The sequence below is a fragment of the Cryptomeria japonica genome, chromosome 5, assembly GCF_030272615.1.
Source record: "Cryptomeria japonica chromosome 5, Sugi_1.0, whole genome shotgun sequence".
Classification (NCBI taxonomy): domain Eukaryota; kingdom Viridiplantae; phylum Streptophyta; class Pinopsida; order Cupressales; family Cupressaceae; genus Cryptomeria; species Cryptomeria japonica.
This window is the reverse complement of record NC_081409.1, coordinates 502,014,592-502,033,971: the sequence shown is the minus strand read 5'-3', so window position 1 is coordinate 502,033,971 and position 19,380 is coordinate 502,014,592. Positions and strand designations below refer to the sequence as shown.

Below are 19,380 nucleotides of genomic sequence, written 5' to 3'. Positions count from 1 at the left end.
AGTTTTGAAAGCAGATTCATATGATTCTTCTAGAGGAGTGAATTTGCGTTTAGGTTTCGAAAGCCAAGGTTTCTCTTTAAACCACTCTTTTACTTTCTTCAAAGGATTTTCTATTGCGGTTTCAGCTGCTTTGAGTGCTTGCATGCCACTAGCCAAGTTAAATATCGTGGATTTTGATTTTTCTTTAACAGTGTCTACCACTCCATCATTAACAACATTTTTGTTGTTGTCTTTGCCATATTTCCAATATTTATTTTTTTCTTTGGAACTAGATCCCGATTGTGTTTCTTTCCAAAGTGAGATATCTCCCTTCTTTATAAGCACATCTTCCATCCTGAGGGCATTATCTACCATTTTGTTGAATGAAGGATGCACTTGCATTTGGATACTGTATTTCAATTCAAGGATTAAGTTGACAAAGATATCTATCTTCTCAGAATCTGGAATAGGCCGTGAATATCTAGAGAACATCTTTCTCCATCGTTGGAGAAAAGTGAGAAAGGGCTCTCTTGTTTTCTGTTTGGTATTGCAAAGTTCTATCATAGTGACTGGGTGACGAATGTTATAGGAGTATTATTGTAGAAATAGTTGGATTAATTCTTCAAAGTTTTTATTCCCATAGGTAGGCTTGAGAACCATTACATAGCTTGCCCTCCTAAACTTCTCGAGGAAAGGTGCATGAGATATGTTTGGTTGTGCATGAACTCCATACATAAAGCACAAAATTCTCTGATATGGTCTTGGGGATCTGAGTTACCATCATATTTGTCAAATTTTGGGATCTCCGCTCGTGAAGGAAATGGAGTCATGTAAATGTTTTTGTCAAATGGAAATGGGCATATTGTGTCCAGAGAATATTGTTTTGATTATTTATCCTTGTTTTTCAGTTCTGTGATCTCAGTTCGTAACGCTTGTAATTGTTTGTTTACCATTGCTAATGGTGTCTCTTCCTCTTTAGTGACGAGGGTCTCCACGTCATAACCAGTAGGAAGTTTAGCGCCTTGTTTTACTAGTTCTAGAAAAAAGTCTTCTTTTTCTCTAGCCATGATAACCTTCATCATTTTTCAGAAATCTTTATCCTTTTGACATTTATGAATATCAATTTCTGGAGGTTCAGAGGCTTCAGATTCACTTGATGAGGAATTTTTGTCGGTATCATGGATACTAAGATCGTCATAATTTTTGTGTTTAGTAGCTCGTCTTTCTTGTTTTGTTCCAGATATGGTGGGAGACAAGGGTTGATCATAAATTGGCATATCTAATGATGAAGGTTTATTAGTGAGAGGATCCTCTACATAAAATGGATTATCTTGATATGAAAAGGATTGTCCTTTTCCTTTGGTATCTTTCTTATGAGAACTTCTGGTTTGAATAGGCATTTTTATTGACTGATGTGACCTAAAGTTGTTTGTGATGCAGAAGTCAAGATCAAATTTGGAGCTAGTTGCTCATTTAACGTATCGATTGAGAGAAGCAACTAAGATTTAGTCTGGTTTCAGGAAAGATCTATCCTGTGTAAGATGTTTATCTAAGCTACCTAGTTTGATTTAAGAGAAGTGACTAAGGCTCAGTTTGGTTTCAGAAATGATCTATCCTGTGTAAGACGTTATCTAAGTGACTTAAATTTGATAAAATGGTTGATTGAACTAGCTAAAAGATGATCGACAAAATCGTACAACACTACGACAGGAGTGCACTGTTTTGATTTGTTTATGCTCAGAATGATGATAACCAGTTTTATGCTCGCTGTAGACTGTTTTAGGCAAGTTTGACTGTTCTAGACTGACAAAATCAAAGATTTGTACAACAAGTTTTACAAGACCAGACGACAATTTAATTGCTTCAGGATGATAGAAATAGAATTTCGTATGAGTTGTTGCTTATATTCGCACGACAAATGAGTATACCTCAGATGAAAAATTGATAAATGTAATGGTTTTTTGTATGACACAGAATCAGAGACCAGATGATAATTCCCTAAGCAGGGCGACAATTTATCAGGTTTCGTATGACACAAAACTGAGGCTCAAACGACAAACTGTTAGACCTGATGAAATTTCGTACAATAGAAGATATGTAGCAGGACAATAAATTAGAAGACTCGTACGACAGTTTACTGGACAAAGACAAAATTTCTGACAGATCGAGTTTTTAATGACCGACGACGACCAGTTTTGAGATGGACTGAGTTTTTGGACAGCTAAGGTAGACTAGTTTTTGACACGGACAGAGTTTTGACTAGGATAGACTAGTTTTTGACACGGACAGAGTTTCGACTAAGATAGACTAGTTTTGACACAGACAGAGTTTTTACTAGGATAGACTAGTTTTGACACAGACAGAGTTTTGACTACTGAGTTGTTTATTGTTTTCTCTAGTTTTGGTATTTCAATTTCAGTTTCAGGGATGAAAACATAGTAAACACGCAATATGTATAATGACTCCAATCACAGTACGCTAACCCTATGGAAATTGGTGAGAGAAGAAAACCTTTGCTTGCAGACTCAGGTACACACCCAATAGCTAATCAAAATACGACCTCTAAGTCTCATGCAATGGATTCTAAACGTCGTATTAACCGACTCCAAATGCTAATGGGGGCACAAAATGAGAAGTATCTTGGGAGAGTTACTATCTCTCTTGCACAAAGATTATCCCCCCTTTCGGAGGTGAACTGGGTAGCTTCTAATCTTAATTGGAACTAGTAAGGGATTTGTTCTACACGTCGGGGTATAAACTCAATTAAGAGGTCTCCCAACCTTGAAAACCAAGGTTTAATATACCCGAAGGTACAGAGGAGAGCTATTCCCGAGCACTGTCGTTGACTTGATTTTTATCAAATCACATTTATTTTATAGTGGGTTGGAGTACTTGGCGCTTAGCCGTTCCCACTTGGGTCGTTCCCCTCTCACTGACCCTAATGGCTTTGGCCTTAAAGGCTCCTCGAGAGGGCAAACCCACTAAAGATATACAAATCTCAAACTTAGGAAAAGCCTCAAGGGTCTGGATTTTTTATTGTCTATGCAAACAAGAGCATACTCTCCTACCTCTCAAAATTTTCTAAAAACACAAAAGACAGATTTGTTCATTAACCAGATAGCAAGTTAGGTGCCTAAAAAATGGATTTAATGAATACACAATGTTTGCTCGAATCTCCTCGGGAAACCTGCAAAGACAACGAATCAGTAGTCATATTGTCTTTGTTTGACAAGCATATTCTTCGATAAGCATTCTGCAAAAAATGATTAGGCTAAGAAAATTTCTCAGATAGACGAACAACAAGCCAGGGTCAACATTAGTATGATAAAAATTGAATAAAGATCCTAAGGAATGAAGTCTTTGTTTTAGCCAAAAATACAGAGTACCATACGACAATTCTCACCGAGTCGTATGATAATCCGTACAAGATCGTACGATACCTGCAGTTTGTCATTCGGTAGAGTGGGAAAACTTGTACGATAATTCGCAACAACTGTACAAACGGAAAATCCAAAAAAATAAAAATCTTTAAATTTACACACCAAGGTTTTCCTTTTCTTTCCTCGGCTTCCTCAAAATCTACAATAATTTTTTATTCTATGAAAAAGTGTGTGAAAAGTGGAATAAGTATCTGTAAGCTGCAAGACACAACACTTCAATTAAGTCATTACATGTATGGTTAGACAGATATAAGCATGAATAATAAAACCATAACAAATCGATTAATTACCTTCTAAAAGATGTGAGTATAAGATTGTTCTTAGATTTGTATAAGCAATACCAGTGACTAGACTATACCAAGACGATGGATTTAATCTATATGAGCATGATATTAAGCTAAATGGATGCAAGATGGATGAATAGTAAGCTATATGAATTCAAGCAATCATGAAATACACAAAAATAAATTAAACTCAAATGCAATAATCTCAAAAAGCAAGCACAATATCTTCAATGACTCTAGAGCAAAAATTGTATAATAACAATAAATCTCTAGGGTGTTTTGAATGAGAGATTAAGGCTGAATTTATAGAGAATCACAAGAGAGATCAAGAAAAAGCACAATTTAGGATAATTGAAATACTTGAGAGATCATATTCAGTTAACCTTGAGATAGATTCCAATTATAGTTGAATTGAAATGCATTCAGATTATAAGTTTGAGTTTGCATTAGAGATATAATTCAATTAATTCCATGCACCTGAGATAAAAATAGATAATTCCATGCGATTCTTTGATTTATTCAAGAAAAGAGCCTTTTCAATGCAACTGAACTTCTTTTCTCAAAAGCTTTGAGTTCTAATTTTAGAGAATGATTAAATTCCTTTTAATTTCTTTTTCTGATTTCAAGTTCTCAAATTAGAAGAAATAAATAATATCTCAAGTTTGATTTCTCTTTCAATTCAATTCTTTTATTTTATTTTCAATTTAACTCTTCCTTTGCATATTGATTCCTCTTTTGTAATAAATTAATTCATTTTTTATGATTAATGGCAAATTTATTAATTAATTAAATATGCTAAGATATTTAATAAATTAAATATGATAATTGATCAAAATGATTTTCTTGGAATGATTTAATTAATTAATTATTTAATTAATATAGAATAATTCACTTGCCGTGTGACATTTGATGATTGAAGAATTAATTAATTGTGTGCTCAAAGTTGATTTAATTGCCTTCGGTTAGGACCTTGGTGATGTTGTCGAAATTAGGGGCTATGGTTTAGGTAACCAATTATAAGGTATTACACATGAATGTTTAATTCAAATAATTAGCTGAAAATATTCACATTAGACCCCTTAATCAACTTAAAATAAAAAATATATATATATATTTAAATTTAGAACACAAAAACACATAAGAATTGTGCTCACAATCCAATCCAAATTTCATCATAATGTGGAAAAGTAAAAATTAATATAAACAAATGGAAAGGTAGTTTCAAATCTAAGTCAACTTAAGCATAAAATAAGTGAGTATTAATTGAAAGAAAATGAGAAATGGGGGACTAGTATTAAGTTGCGGCAATTTGAAGGGAGAGATGGGCAGGGCAGGGCAGCAGAGGAATCGTTAAAAGCCGTCACACATGATTCGCAAAAATAGGAAATGATGGGAAGGAAGAAAGGGTTCGGTTTCGCATATGTTACTAATAATGGGACCACATGGCTTTCTCAATTCTCTGTCAGACACTGACACTGACGGGTCGTCAAATTTGGTAGTGAGGAGTGTCGTCCGTCAAATATCTTTTCACTGTCGCCAAACCGCAACCAAAGCACGTTGCACTGATTTTAATATCCCTTTGGGATTTTGTGGCACCAAGAATATAAATTATGAGGTGATTAAAAGCGAAGAACACAGCTTGTCCCCCCTGCATGGAATCCCAATAAAAAATCTCATTAACCCAAATCATTTAAAAAGAGGTTGGAGGGAGTTAAAAAGAGAGCACGAGCGGGGAAGCCCTGTTTGCAAGGCAAACGAATCACGCCAGCCATAGCCATAGCCATAGCCATCGCCATTACCATCGGGGACAGCCGCCCGCCACCAGGGACTGCCCACCTTGTCGTCTGCCATGGAATGGAATGATGCCCAACCTAGGCAATTATTCTCTTCTTCTTCAACTTCAACTAGTTTAGTTACAGAGCCTGCAATGGGCATTTGGGAATGAGCGGCGCCGCCTTAAATGGCTCCTCCACGCTTCCGCTCAGTGCATGCGCAATCAAAGATTCTTCGACAACCGCTGCCAGCTGCCCAGATTGTCAGCTGTGGTCTATAAGGTAGTTTGTTTATTAGGCTTTTAGGCGTCTAAGGGCTAATATGTATGGATGGTATTGGGCATTGGGCATTGGGCATTGGGCATTGAGTTGAGTAGACTATGGAGTGTGGGCCGGTGTGGGGTTGAGTTATGATGATAGCAGACACGGATGATTGATTCAGACATGCATGTGAGGAGATCATATCTCATCGTAGAAGTAGAATAGGCACGCTGGGGGGAATAATTAGACCCATGAGGCATGAGCCATCAACATTCTCAACTCCGATTTAAAACAGGGCCTACGGATGGACATATGGCCGGTTTTTGTAACGTTTAAGAGTATTGGGTGGTGGGCTGTAAAAAGTTGGGTGATTGGTGGGGAGAAAAGGCTCCTCCTCTGCGGATGATCGTCGGACCGGCGTGATCTCCTCCTCTGTTTGCCAGAAACAAGGAAACACAGCACAGAGCTTCTTGCTGCCAATGTCATTTTTGCCATTCCAGTCGCTTTACACCATCTTTTTGGCTGCTCTAATTCCGTTCGGTTTCTTCTGCCTCGCAATGCATTAGAATCGAGAATTAGCCAGTACCGAAAGTGGTCAGTCCAACTGCAACTGCAACTGCAGTCTAGACTCTTTCTTGCACCACTCACCATGCTTCAGTCGATAAGTAAGTAAGCTGTCGAAACTAACGCTTTCGAGAGCCCCTAGTTATTGGTTTCTCGATTTTCACTTAGTTCTAGTAAAGAGGATTGCCAGGGAGGAAAAAGAGAAGTCTGCGTGGGAATTTGGTTCTGCATAGTTCCTTCGGCGAAGCTAATTTTTTTGTGTGGTTTGATTCGTTTCCCGGTGATAGCTGAAGATGGGTTGAATTTGGAGCCGTTTAGTTCGCTGTCCAAAGCCCAAACATGACTTCAGTTATGTAGAAAAGCAGAGTGCTAAGTTTGAGCAGAGGTTAGTAGAGTATAGGCAGGTGTAGTGTGGGTAGATTGGTGCAGCAGCAGCAGAAAATCAGTTGAGAAGAATGATTACGGGGGCAGATTTGTATCATGTGATGACGGCGGTTGTGCCGCTGTATGTGGCCATGATTCTGGCCTACGGGTCCGTGAAATGGTGGAAGATCTTCACTCCGGACCAGTGCTCAGGAATCAACCGCTTCGTGGCTCTGTTCGCGGTGCCATTGTTGTCTTTCCACTTCATTTCGACCAACAACCCCTTCAAGATGAACATGCGTTTCATCGCGGCGGACAGTCTGCAGAAAATCATAGTGCTGGTGGTGCTGGGATTGTGGGCCAAGGTGAGCCGGCGGGGCAGCCTGGAGTGGATGATCACGCTCTTCTCTCTCTCCTCTCTGCCCAACACGCTTGTCATGGGAATTCCTCTGCTCAAAGGCATGTACGGGGACTTCTCCGGGAGCCTCATGGTGCAAATCGTGGTGTTGCAGTGCATAATCTGGTATACGCTCATGCTCTTCATGTTCGAGTACAGGGGGGCCAAAATGCTCATCATGGATCAGTTCCCCGACACCGCGGCCTCCATTGTTTCATTCAAGGTCGACTCCGACGTCGTCTCGCTCGATGGTCGAGAGCCACTGCAGACGGAAGCCCAAGTCGGTGAAGACGGCAAACTCCACGTTACGGTACGCAAGTCGACATCGTCTCGCTCTGTCATATCGTCGCGTCGGTCTCAGGGGCTGCCCTCTCTCCCCTCCCTCACACCCCGCCCATCCAATCTCACGGGCGCCGAGATCTATTCCCTCCACAGCTCTCGCAACCCCACTCCCAGGGGATCCAGCTTCAACCACACCGATTTCTATTCCATGTTCAATTCCTCCACTGCTCCCAAAAACGCCAGTCCCCGTCCCTCCAATCTAGCCACTTCCGATGTCTATTCGCTCCATTCCTCCCGCGGCCCGACCCCTCGTCCTTCCAACTTCGAAGACGAAAGTTCGGCCGACTATTATAATCCATACAGCAAAACGGCGGCGGCGGCGGCGGGTGCTGCTACTACTGCGCGGTTTGGAATGTATCCGCCCGGCACCGGAGCCCTGCCCCCTTACGGTTCCCGAGGCGTGGGAGCGGAGGCGAACCAGAATCAGGCCGGCTATCCTGCACCCAATCCAGGAATGTTCTCCCCCAACACCACCGCCAGGGCTGCTAAGAAAACTAGTGCTGATCCCAAGTTCTGTCAGCCGAAAATCAATGAAAACCAAGAGGTCCATGTTCATGACAAGGATGCTCACATGTTCGTCTGGAGCTCCAGTGCTTCTCCTGACAATACCAACAAGCTGGATTACCCCGCCAAGGAAGTAAAACAGACCATTTCCCCTGCTCGTGACCAGGCCCTTTCCCACAACGGCATACTCAAAGGTGAGAGGGAAGAAGTCAATCTTGTTTATGTGTTTTTCATAATCTCTGTATTGGCTGACGGCTCAGAGAAATCAATCTCTCTTTCTCTCTATCCCTGTTTGCAGGTCCAGCAGAGCGGAGAGACGTATTATATGAGGAGTATGGGCGTGAAGAAGATTTCAGTTTCGGGAATAAGGCAGAGGAAGGCTTATCTCGGGAGAAAGAAGAACCGAGGCTGTCCAAATTTGGGTCAAGTTCAACTGCAGAGCTTCACCCCAAGAGCCATGATGCGCAGAATACGAAGCTGATGCCTCCTGCCAGTGTAATGACGCGCCTTATCCTCATCATGGTGTGGAGAAAACTCATTCGCAATCCCAACACTTATTCCAGCCTCATTGGCCTCACCTGGTCTCTCGTCTCCTTCAGGTATCCCCATCCATCCATTGAAGCACCTATGTTTATATTCCAGTAATCATTTTTTTGGTCTGTGATTTGCTTAATACTCGCCCCTCACTTCTATTCAATGGACATACTCTTAACACCATCCAGCTTAAAATTCAAACAGTTGTTTATGTTTATACATCTGAGTTGGGTTTATACCATCTACCCAATTGCCAGATTTAATTCGATTTAGTAAGTTAACCAGCAAGCAAGTCGTTGGATACTGTAGATACAGTGAACATTCATCAAATGATTAATGGAGGAATTTCAAACACATTGTGTGTTATGTTTAAAATTTGGGAATACTGTTTGCAGGTGGCATGTTGAAATGCCGGCAATAATTTCAGAATCAATAAAGATCTTGTCCGATGCGGGTCTTGGGATGGCCATGTTCAGTCTAGGTACACATGCTCATGCCATTACGCTAATAATAGTCTCTGAATCTTTTGTTCGTGTGGTCTTTCTTGATTGAGTAGGATATGGTCGTTGGTGGTGTTGTTCCACAGGCTTGTTCATGGCTCTGCAGCCCAAAATCATAGCGTGTGGGAATTCAGTTGCAACTTTTGCCATGGCCGTCAGGTTTCTGAGTGGACCAGCTATAATGGCACTAGCCTCCCTTGCAATTGGATTGAGAGGCGTGCTACTTCGTGTAGCCATAGTACAGGTACAAATAATTCCATTCATTAATTTGCAACTTGCAATGCATTAATTACGAAAACTAAAAGAGAAGATAAGAATGTCCTTGAGATTTGTTATTTTTACAGGCAGCGCTTCCCCAAGGAATTGTTCCGTTTGTCTTTGCAAAAGAGTACGGCGTGCATCCGGATATACTGAGCACAGGGTATGCTTCGAGTTCGTACATATTGCTAAATGTTTGTTTATGTAATTAAAAAAACAAAAAACTGCGGCTGACGTGGGAATCATATTTTATTTCAAATTTCAGGGTCATATTTGGTATGCTCATTGCACTGCCGATTACGTTGGCATACTACATTCTCCTTGAGCTGGTGTAGAGACAGACAGAAGACAGAGAACGCTAAAGGAACCAACCAGTATTTACTTACAGTAGACAAAAGCTCTTTGAAAAAACCATTGTAATCTTTACCATGTGGACGCCTGGGAGTGGGCCAGAGGAGCTTGTCCCAATTGTTGGATCCTTGGCGTGGCAGATAAATATATATATATATATTATACCTAGTATTGGGTTAGTGGGTAATGGACGTCTGTCTGTCTGTCTATCTGTCTGTTGGGAGTGGAAGGAAAGGTGGGCGCTGGTAGTGGAGTGGGGACTAAGCGTCCCCTCTCCCTCAAACATTCATCATCACCAGTACTTACTTTCTACTGCTTTTGACTATATATATTCAATTTACTCAAATCTTTCTTTACACTCTTTCAGCGCGTGTTTGTGCTGTTTTGGGGATATCAGGCGGAATTGTAATTCCAGATCAACATAACCCAATTCACACTTTAACCAGTGTCAAAATACTTTTAATACTTTAATCTCTTACATCTATCAATTCATATGCCTTATGCAATAATTACCTTTTATGAGTTCTGCGGGGAATATCTCTTCAAATCCATATCAATTTTGCTCATGCAGAATATTTCTTCAAATCCATATTAATTTTGCTCATGCATAACATTACACATAGATAGATAAATAATATTTCTTCAAATTCATATCAACTTTGCTTATCAATAACATTATAAATTGATAAATATTTTTTTCTTATTACGAGTCTTCTTTAAGTTTGTTTGAATTTTTTTAAGATTTAATGTATTGTAATGGTGATATTTTTATATTTATATTATATATTACAGAGCTTAAGTTTATATTAACAAAATGTCTTGATATATGTACATCGACAAATGATGTAATTTTATGTGAAGTTAGAAAATTATCTTAACTTTTGTCCATTTATATGTATACATTTAATCCATACCTATCCTCAACCACATATTCTTATATATTCACCTCATCCATATGTTTATTGTATTTACCTATACACTTGCATCTATATAGTGATTAGTTGTCCATACTTGATTGTTTGCCCACTTAGAATAATTTATGCACTTGCAAGGTTGACCACATGGTCATAGAATTGACTTTTTCCTTCCAAAATTCAAAATTATAATTTGGTTGATTGGCCACCTTCATCATCTTGCCCTAAGCCAACTAAATACATATTTTGTAAAAATTTAATGTTATGCACTAGCATTTAACATCCCTAATTTCTCGAGCATTCTCTCATCCAAGATCATTAAAGAGGGAATCAATTAAAAACATTTGTTTTTGGTGCATAAAAAGGAGTAGTGAATTTGTGAACACTTAAATCCTAGGACCCTTATCTTCTACCTTTGAACTTTTATACACATTCCTAGGGGTTCGCCAAAGAATAAATTGTTTCCTTGTGAAAAAACAACCCTTCCACTGTATTTTTGAATATTACCAACCCTTAGATTAGCAACAAGAGTACAGTGGAAAAAGATCATGTGGGTGAGCAACAAAGCGAAGGTTTACATTGTGTGGGATCCCATTTGGACTAAAAGGAAAAAAAATAAGGTTGAAAACTTAACTAAATTTGTCTACATGATTTTATATAGAACATAAGATCAACATAATATCCAAGGCATTCATTTGATACAAAAGTCATACTTTGAAGGCAAAAAAACAATCCTAAATATTCTTCAAAGACAATCATTATTTCGTCATGTAGAAAAGTAACATGCTACATTGCATTTACTTTTCTGAAATATACTAATTAGTCATCTTTATTTGATTGTTTGGCCACTTAGAGTCATTAGTGTGCTTGCAAGGTTGAACCCATGGTTGTAGAATTAACTCTTACCTCTCAAATTTCAAAATTAACATTTAGTTGATTGACCACCTTTATTTTCTTACCCTAAGCCAACCAAGTATATGTTTTGCAAAAATGTGATGCTAGGTTTTAGTATTTACTTTCTCTCATCTCTCAAGAATTCTCTCTTGTCCTAGAGTATTGAAGAGGAAATCAATAATGAAAAAATTGGTTCATAAATATTCTTCAAAGGCAATCATTGTTTGGTCATAAAGCTAAGTAAAATGATATATTGCATTTACTTTCCAAAAATAGGTATTGTAGGTTGTTAGATGATTATTTCTAGTTGCTATTATTTAATTTAGTTTAAATATATGCTTATATGTATTCATCTTATAAAATTAACCTAGATTTATTTTCCTTTATAACCATTTAAAGTAAATATTAGGTGCACCAATAGAAGAAATCAAGTCACTATATTACTATATTGATGAAATTTGAATACCCATGCCAATTAACATTAGCTTTGGGCCCATTTTGTTAGAATATCTTAATAGAGTTACATATTAACAAATGTCACATTCATGAACAAAGTTGGGCTAATCTCCTTATTCTTTATACATCCTTATTTATATATGCTTCCACACATTTGACCTTTTCCCAACCTTATTTCAATTTACTCCTATATATTTACCATTATTATTCATTTATCATGCCTAACATTGCACCTATATTCATACACTCATTCCCCACCTCAAGATCTACACCTCCTTGTCTTAGGTCAATCATGTGTATAATTGGCTCATAAGATTCAATTTTTTTTTAATCTCTTGACACCTTTTTCAGTACTCATTATAAGTGGATGTGTGACATTGACATGATATATTACTACTTCTTGATATATAAAGGCATTCAATATACAATTATTTCACAAGGAGAGATCAATATCATAAGTCTACATAATTATAATAATATTTGTGCTTGGAGAACTAAAAAGCACCAAATTGCACCAAAATAATCTTATAACATTTACATGTATTGTTGTATCCAATATTCATCCATGATCATAAAGTTGAATTAATCAAAATAATTTCAACATATGACAACATGACCCTTGAGATCCAATAATTTCTTAAAGGTATATTTCAATGTTGCTAGTCCATATGTACTAGTATATCTCAAAGACACGGGTGATGTAGTTTCTAGTACTTCATTGGATCCTTATTTTATATGCCTCAAAATGTGAAAATCATAGTCCTTTTCCCACCTTGTTGCAATTGCTTTGTTAAAATCCACCATTTATAACTAATCTGAGAGAGTCTAAATATGTCTTTATTTGTTATAATTTTGCCTCAATTTTGTCCATTGTCATTACCCAAGTACCTAACATGTGTTAGGATTTACAAAAAAAACTAAAAATTTAAGTGGGGCATTTTCTTGTCATTTATTTGTGGCCAAGTTGTCATAGTTTTAAAGTTTCCCTTCTTTTTATGCCTTTCCTACTAAGTCCACCTTTTTCCTTTGTCTCTATTAGAGTATTGTACTTTCACATTTGGGCATACCTTTCATCTATTCCTCGCCTTCACCCTTTTTTCCTTGTCAAGACTTTTAGAGATCTTGTTATTGGCATCCCCTTATTTCTAACCCCAAATTTCCCTTGCATTTGTTAGAGTATCAAACTTTATATTACTAGCACACTTTCCCTTCAATCCTTGACTTATAACCCTTTGTACTAAGTTACATTTTAGAGTCAAATTTTTGGCCATCCCTTACTTCTTTCTTGGTTTATTTAATCCTTAACTTCTAATGTTTCATTATGTGTATATTTTTTAGAACTAAAGTTTTGGCCACCCCTTTTCTAGGTACCTTTCCCTCGGCATCTTTGATCCCCAACTTTTGGTGTTTTATCACTTACACTTTTTCAAAGAGAAAAGGTGCAAGAAAGCCTATCTAAGGTAACCCTAAAATTCAATCCTTAACATTTTTTATTGAGTTATCTCCTTGGATTGTTTGGATGTGTCCTTATTTGGATACATTGTAAGAGGTATCCTTAACTCTTGACCCATGAATTGATATTGGTATAAAATTTATGAGTCAACCATAATCCTCGATATTTCACACTATTCAACTTTCTAGGATTACAAGTTTGGAATTCCTCCCATTTGCACAAACCTTAAGGGATGAATTCCTTGACATCTTCTATCTCCAAATTGTGATAACTTTCCTCATATTTCCTTTATGGTCAAATATGTAGACATACTCTTATCTATTTACTTTAAGCATAAAGCATGTTGTACTCCTAATTCTAGATCTTTGCTAGCAATATGGTTTATGAGGTTTCCTTGGCCCTTGGTTCTTGAAACCTTGAAACACCCATGTTTTGCACATTTTAATTCCACCTACCTCCTTGCATGACCCAAAGTTCTATTATTGACCAAATTTGATGCTACAATTTCATTATTTTTTTATTTTTGCATCGTTACAATTGAGAGGAATCACAACTTTGGACCTTCATGTTGTATGTCTTCTTATTGTCATGTGTTTATTAATTGTATTGTAGGCACTATCCTAAGTGCTCCCTTCTTTAAATCTCATTTGGGGGCACATCATTGCATCAAGTTTATTTGTTTTAAACACTATTCCTATTATCAAGTTATCATGGGTCATTGCCCCATTATTTCAACTTTCTATCTTTTACATTGGATTTATGCCTTACCTTAGGACCTTGCTCATAATTTTAGCTTTATATCATCTCTACAATTACATCATCACTAGGGAACTATTCTCCTACCCAAACCATTGTATGCTCATTCTCTTGGATGTCACATTAGGGGCATATGTCTATCCTAGTGTTTTATTCTCTTATGCAACTATTCTTTTCCATTAAGGGTCACAACACCGTTTTATTTCACAATATGGGGAAAACTTACTTTCCTATCTCGATCCCATATGCTTACATGATACATTCTTTAAGTAGTCAATTTTATCTATTTTAATATGTTTAGATGATTAAATACTTACATTATTACAGTCATACACTCTTGATTCACAATCAAATTTTGTATATAATTTTCCTTCTTTTGACAATACCTGGTATCCAAATAATTCAACCAATTATTAAGAATGAGGGAAGGAGAGACATTTGTTGTTACTAATATTCTTAAATTTTGATATGCAAATGATTGAATATGCTTATAGAGACTCATCTTATGGATGATATGTACACAAAATGTGAACATGCATAATTATATCTTTGTAAGGACCCTTTAAGTGTATAAATATTTACTTTGCATGCATGCTTGTGAGTACCACATATCTTGAGATACACGATCATTTTAAAATTGATATGAATCTAAAAATGGATATAAAATGTGGTTGTACAATTTACACACCCATAACCTCTCAATTCAATTGTGTGCCAATTTTGGGTAAATTCCTTGTTACATGCAAACATTAACAAATGCCAAGGTATTAAGTGAAGTTAGGTTCATTTTCCTAAACTTTTATCTATTTATACACACATATCCTTATAGGCTTATCCCTATACAAACTCTTATGCATTCACCTTATCTACCCACTTATCACATTTATCTATACACCTACCTCACTCTAGATTGGACTATTAGGTCATTTCAAAACAAGTAAGCAATCACAGGGCAAATTTTTGGTTGTTAACTTGTTCCCTTTATTTACAAAATTGGCCATCTAGTTCCATTCACCCTCATGCCTTTAGTTGACTAAACATACCTTTGGGATGATTTGATTTTACATTCTAGTATTTAAAGATATTCAATGCATTCATTCAATCATGCATGCTTGCTGCTTTGGTTTTGCTTGATTTGTAGGAATTAATCTAGGAGAGCTCAATTAGTTGTGACTAATCATCACTACTCAAAAGACATTTTAAACTACTACTAAGTCCCTAGATATTCATGAAGAGCGTAGTAAATTATCACACATCAAATGAAGTTGTAGAGTAGCAATTGATTGCTAGGGTAAGTTCACACCCAAAGTATAGATCCACAACTACAACTTTACCTTAAATTTGCAAACCTATCATATTAAAAAACATGGAGATCTAACATAGAGTTCCAAAAACTTTACTATCAAAGAAAAAATATTTTGAAATGCAACTCTAAATAAATAACAAAATCCTCTATATTTAACACTTATTTTTGGACCATCTCTTCATTTACTTTTCCAAAATATCATATAAATTTACCAATTTCTATAATTAAATTACTCTAGATCAAAAGTGTTTTTTTATGGTTGTGCATTTATCTATGCTAGGTTAACCTAAAGGAAACACCAATATTCAAATTCTCTTCAGCGATTTATCACCTAGGTATTGATGTGTGAGTGTGTCCCAAAAGGCTCACAATGTCTCGAAATCCTATGAGTAGTGGGCCTTCCATTCTTACCTCATGAAATCCTATAAGGTGTGGGAGTGCCAGATTCGAACCCGCATTCTTACCTCATGAAATCCTATAAGGTGTGGGAGTGCCAGATTCGAACCCCCACCCCTCACTGTGATCTATACATTTATGTACCGTTCAATAATTATATTTCTAGTTTCTTCATAATGTTTATATCTTCTTCCAAATCTTACAAAGAGGAGGACGTGAACATTTTTAGTGGACGATAATAATAATCGTTCTCCGTACTCTCAAAATCACTTACGTTAGTGCTATTCGTCATCTCAATTTTTATTTTATCTAACATTTTTTTTTAATCGCACAATAAAGGATAGCTAACAAATTTTAATTGGTTTGATAACATAAACTAAATAATATCTTGTGTTTATTTTGAGGAATAGTTGTCTACTTGGTTTCTAAATAAATATAAAATAAATTAGATTACATAGAATAAATAATAGCTTATATTAGATATGAGGTTTTAAATAGCTTGAATATAAAATTTCTGATTATTACTTATTATATTTAATTTTTAATTTTTATTTTTTTTAAAATTGAAAATGTAATAAACTTTTGTGAAGCCATTTCTAAGTTGAAGGTGAGTACAATAACATTGAATATGAATATCTCCATTTTGAATGTTTTCTTTTACAAAGCAGCACTCCATTTATATGTATATTGATATAGGATTTTAGAAAGTCATATTGCATCACATATAATTCCTTGACTACTTTGTACTCTACTTTTATAGATGAAATATCAATAGTCAATTGCTTTATTTACTCAAGAGATAGTGTAATGAAATAACTTGCACGAGATTAATATAATAGGAAATTTGTTGCAAATACATGATATTAATATGCCACTTCAAGGGGACAACCTCCTAATCCACTTTGAGGGGATACCTCCAATAATCTTCAATAACAACTCCATGCTCAACATGATGATAATATCTAATCTTCACCTCCTATATATACCATACTGTGCGAGTAAAAATGTGAGTGCAAAATAAAGATGATTGAAATAACAAATTAACAACCTAAGCAAACACAAATTATTCAAACACTCAAGATTAGGATGCTAAAAAGGAATAAACAAAGCATAATTGACAAAAAAAAAATAGAAATCCAAACTCCATTTTGTTCCTTTGATTTGATGTGTGCTCGATTTGGTGCTTCCAAGGATGTTAGATGTGCTCCATGATCATGAATATGCAGATTAGATGAAAATGGATGCAAATGGATGTGGTGAGAGTGATGTGAGTAGTTATTTTGGCATTACGATGGCATGATTGCAAAAAAGTGAATGAATTCCAAAGAAGTGGGAGGGATTAAATAGGCCAAGATGGGGAATGAGAGGGCAAGTGGCAATCCTCCAAATGCCATGTGGAAGAGATTCCACACAAGTGGCTCAACCCAAGATGACAAGTGCCCTTGAGGAGGACAAATGTCAAGAAGGGAAATGACATGTGTCCTTGAGGAAACATGTTTGTTTGGGAGATAAACACCCAAATGACAATATTCTTTTCTAAATATAAAAGATATTAGGAATGCGCACACACATATGAGGGGGGATGTTAGAAGGGATAAGGTTGATTAGATGGATAAAGTTGGTTAGAACCCAGGGGTTAGATGAGGGTTTAGGTTAGGAGACCTGTGGGGAAATAGGATTAATTAATTAATTAATTAATTCTATTAGAAATGGGGAAAGGACAAAAGTGAATTAAATAACTCAAATGATGTATTTGCTTTATTTAATAGAAGAAGGGACAATATTTAATTAATTGAATGATTAAGGGTTGTCAAATAATTAATTAAAATGGAGACTAGCATAATTAATAAAATTAATTAGCTTACATGAGGGAACACTAATTAATAAAATAATGTGTAATTATTTAATTTAAAAGCATTCAAGATAGCTAAATTCGATTAATTAGATTAATCAAATTTAGGTGTCTACACATATTATACCTTGGATACCACCTAGGCTAACTTAGATACTTAAATATGACTCGTAGGATGACCTAAGTACATATATATTACTGTAATAGTAATTATGCAACTTATTTTAGAGTTAAGGTAGCCACAAGCCGACTACTCATAACACAATACACACTATAGGGTTAGGGGCATAACATTGCCCTTTACAAAAGCATTGTCCTCGATGCTAACTTTTTCTTTTTTTTCTTCTACTTCTTATTTTATTATTTTCTTGTTCTTGTTACTCTTTCTCTTGTTTTTTCTCTTTCTCTTGGTCTTGCTCTTACCCTTTGTCTTTTTCTTGTGTTTGCTCTTTATCTTTCTCTTTCTCTTTCTCTTGCTCGTAGTCTTTCTCTTGTTCTTGTTCTTTCTCTTTCTCTTGTGCTTTCTCTTTTTATTGCTCTTTCTTCTTCTCATTCTTCTACTTCCTTTTTCTATGTTCTTCCACTTCTTGTACTTTTCTCTTTTTTTCTTCTTTTGCTACTATAAAAATCTCCATGAAATTGTTAGATTTGTAGCCTTGAGAGTAAAATTATCAGAAACCCTAATTTTTCAATAAATCTCTTATTTATACTCCAATATCTTAGAAACTTGGATTGTGGAATATTCAATTACCTCTTCAAAAAAAATTTGAAAAGAAATTCACTCAAATCTACAAGGTATGGTGTTTACAAAACAATGTTGGAAGCATGCATTGATGTGTTGTTGTGGTTGTCATTGATGTCAAACTTGTTGTTTTGGATTGGTCTATAATGTCTATGGTGTAGAGTTATCTTGTTGTGTTGTTGATGTTGTAGTTGTTCTATTGGTTTTTCCTAGAAGTGCTTGGGTCTGGAATTTGTTGTTGGTGTTGAGTGTTGTTGTTATCTTTATTGGATATAGTTTTGGTATTATGAATATGATGGTTTTGTGGTCTGGAAACATCTTTGTGTTCTCTGTGTTGTGGTGTTGATCATTGTTGGTTGTGAGATTCTATGTTAGACCTATTCTTAGGTCCAAATAAGGTTTGTGGAAGTGTTTTTGATATGTTATGGGTCTCACCGTAGCATGTGGAGATCCAGATTTTAGTTATGTGCATTGGAAAGTATGTTGTTGACCATTAATTGATTATATGGATGCATAGTGTGTGGATATGTTGTTGGTTATGTTTTGGTAATTATGGATAAGTGAATTGATCTTTGGAAGTTGTGTTTTAGTCCCCTCTGTCTCCTAGAGTGGATCAGTATATGTGTTTTTGGTTAGAAAGTGTATTTTATTTCAGGCCAACTTGGTTTAAGCTTTGATGATCTATCTTATATATAAGGATGTGTATGTTTGAGTTGTGTAGAGAGGTGTGGAAGGAAAATGTGATGAGTATAGATGCAAGAATAATTAGTGAGGATCGATAAAGAAAAAAGAAGAGTTCTGTTTGAATGATATGGAAGTTGTGTTGAGACTGTGATAGAGATTCAAGATAGAGTGTTGAAAGTTGAGATCAGAGTTGTGTGTGTTGATGTTCGTCGCTTGATGTAGAGTTCAAGGATAGCTTCATGATTAGGAGATCCTTTTTTTCATATTATTATTTTTATCTTTCTCTAAGTGCAGTTAGCTTCAGGTTTTGCAAGTACTCTTTATATCTTGCCCCATGAGCAATTAGCCTTGGTGTGCAAGTCCAAAGTAGTTAGATCT

At 36.1% G+C, this 19,380-nt stretch overlaps 1 protein-coding gene across 1 annotated transcript; it reads left to right on the top strand.

The window, feature by feature from the left end:
- The first annotated feature begins 5,463 nt into the window (after nucleotides 1–5,463).
- Nucleotides 5,464–9,905, top strand: LOC131064888 (probable auxin efflux carrier component 1b). The gene is made up of 6 exons (XM_057999216.2): nucleotides 5,464–8,100; nucleotides 8,205–8,505; nucleotides 8,836–8,921; nucleotides 9,027–9,184; nucleotides 9,285–9,361; nucleotides 9,464–9,905. The coding sequence occupies exons 1-6, from the start codon at nucleotides 6,756–6,758 to the stop codon at nucleotides 9,531–9,533; spliced, it is 2,037 nt and encodes a 678-aa protein (XP_057855199.1). The 5' UTR covers nucleotides 5,464–6,755; the 3' UTR covers nucleotides 9,534–9,905.
- The last annotated feature ends 9,475 nt before the right edge of the window (nucleotides 9,906–19,380 follow it).

Coding starts and splice junctions, on each gene's coding strand:
- LOC131064888 (XM_057999216.2), top strand. CDS start 6,756: ATGATTACGGGGGCAGATTTGTATCATGTGATGACGGCGGTTGTGCCG. Junction 8,506..8,835: donor TGGTCTCTCGTCTCCTTCAG/GTATCCCCATCC, acceptor TACTGTTTGCAG/GTGGCATGTTGAAATGCCGG. Junction 9,185..9,284: donor TTCGTGTAGCCATAGTACAG/GTACAAATAATT, acceptor TTATTTTTACAG/GCAGCGCTTCCCCAAGGAAT.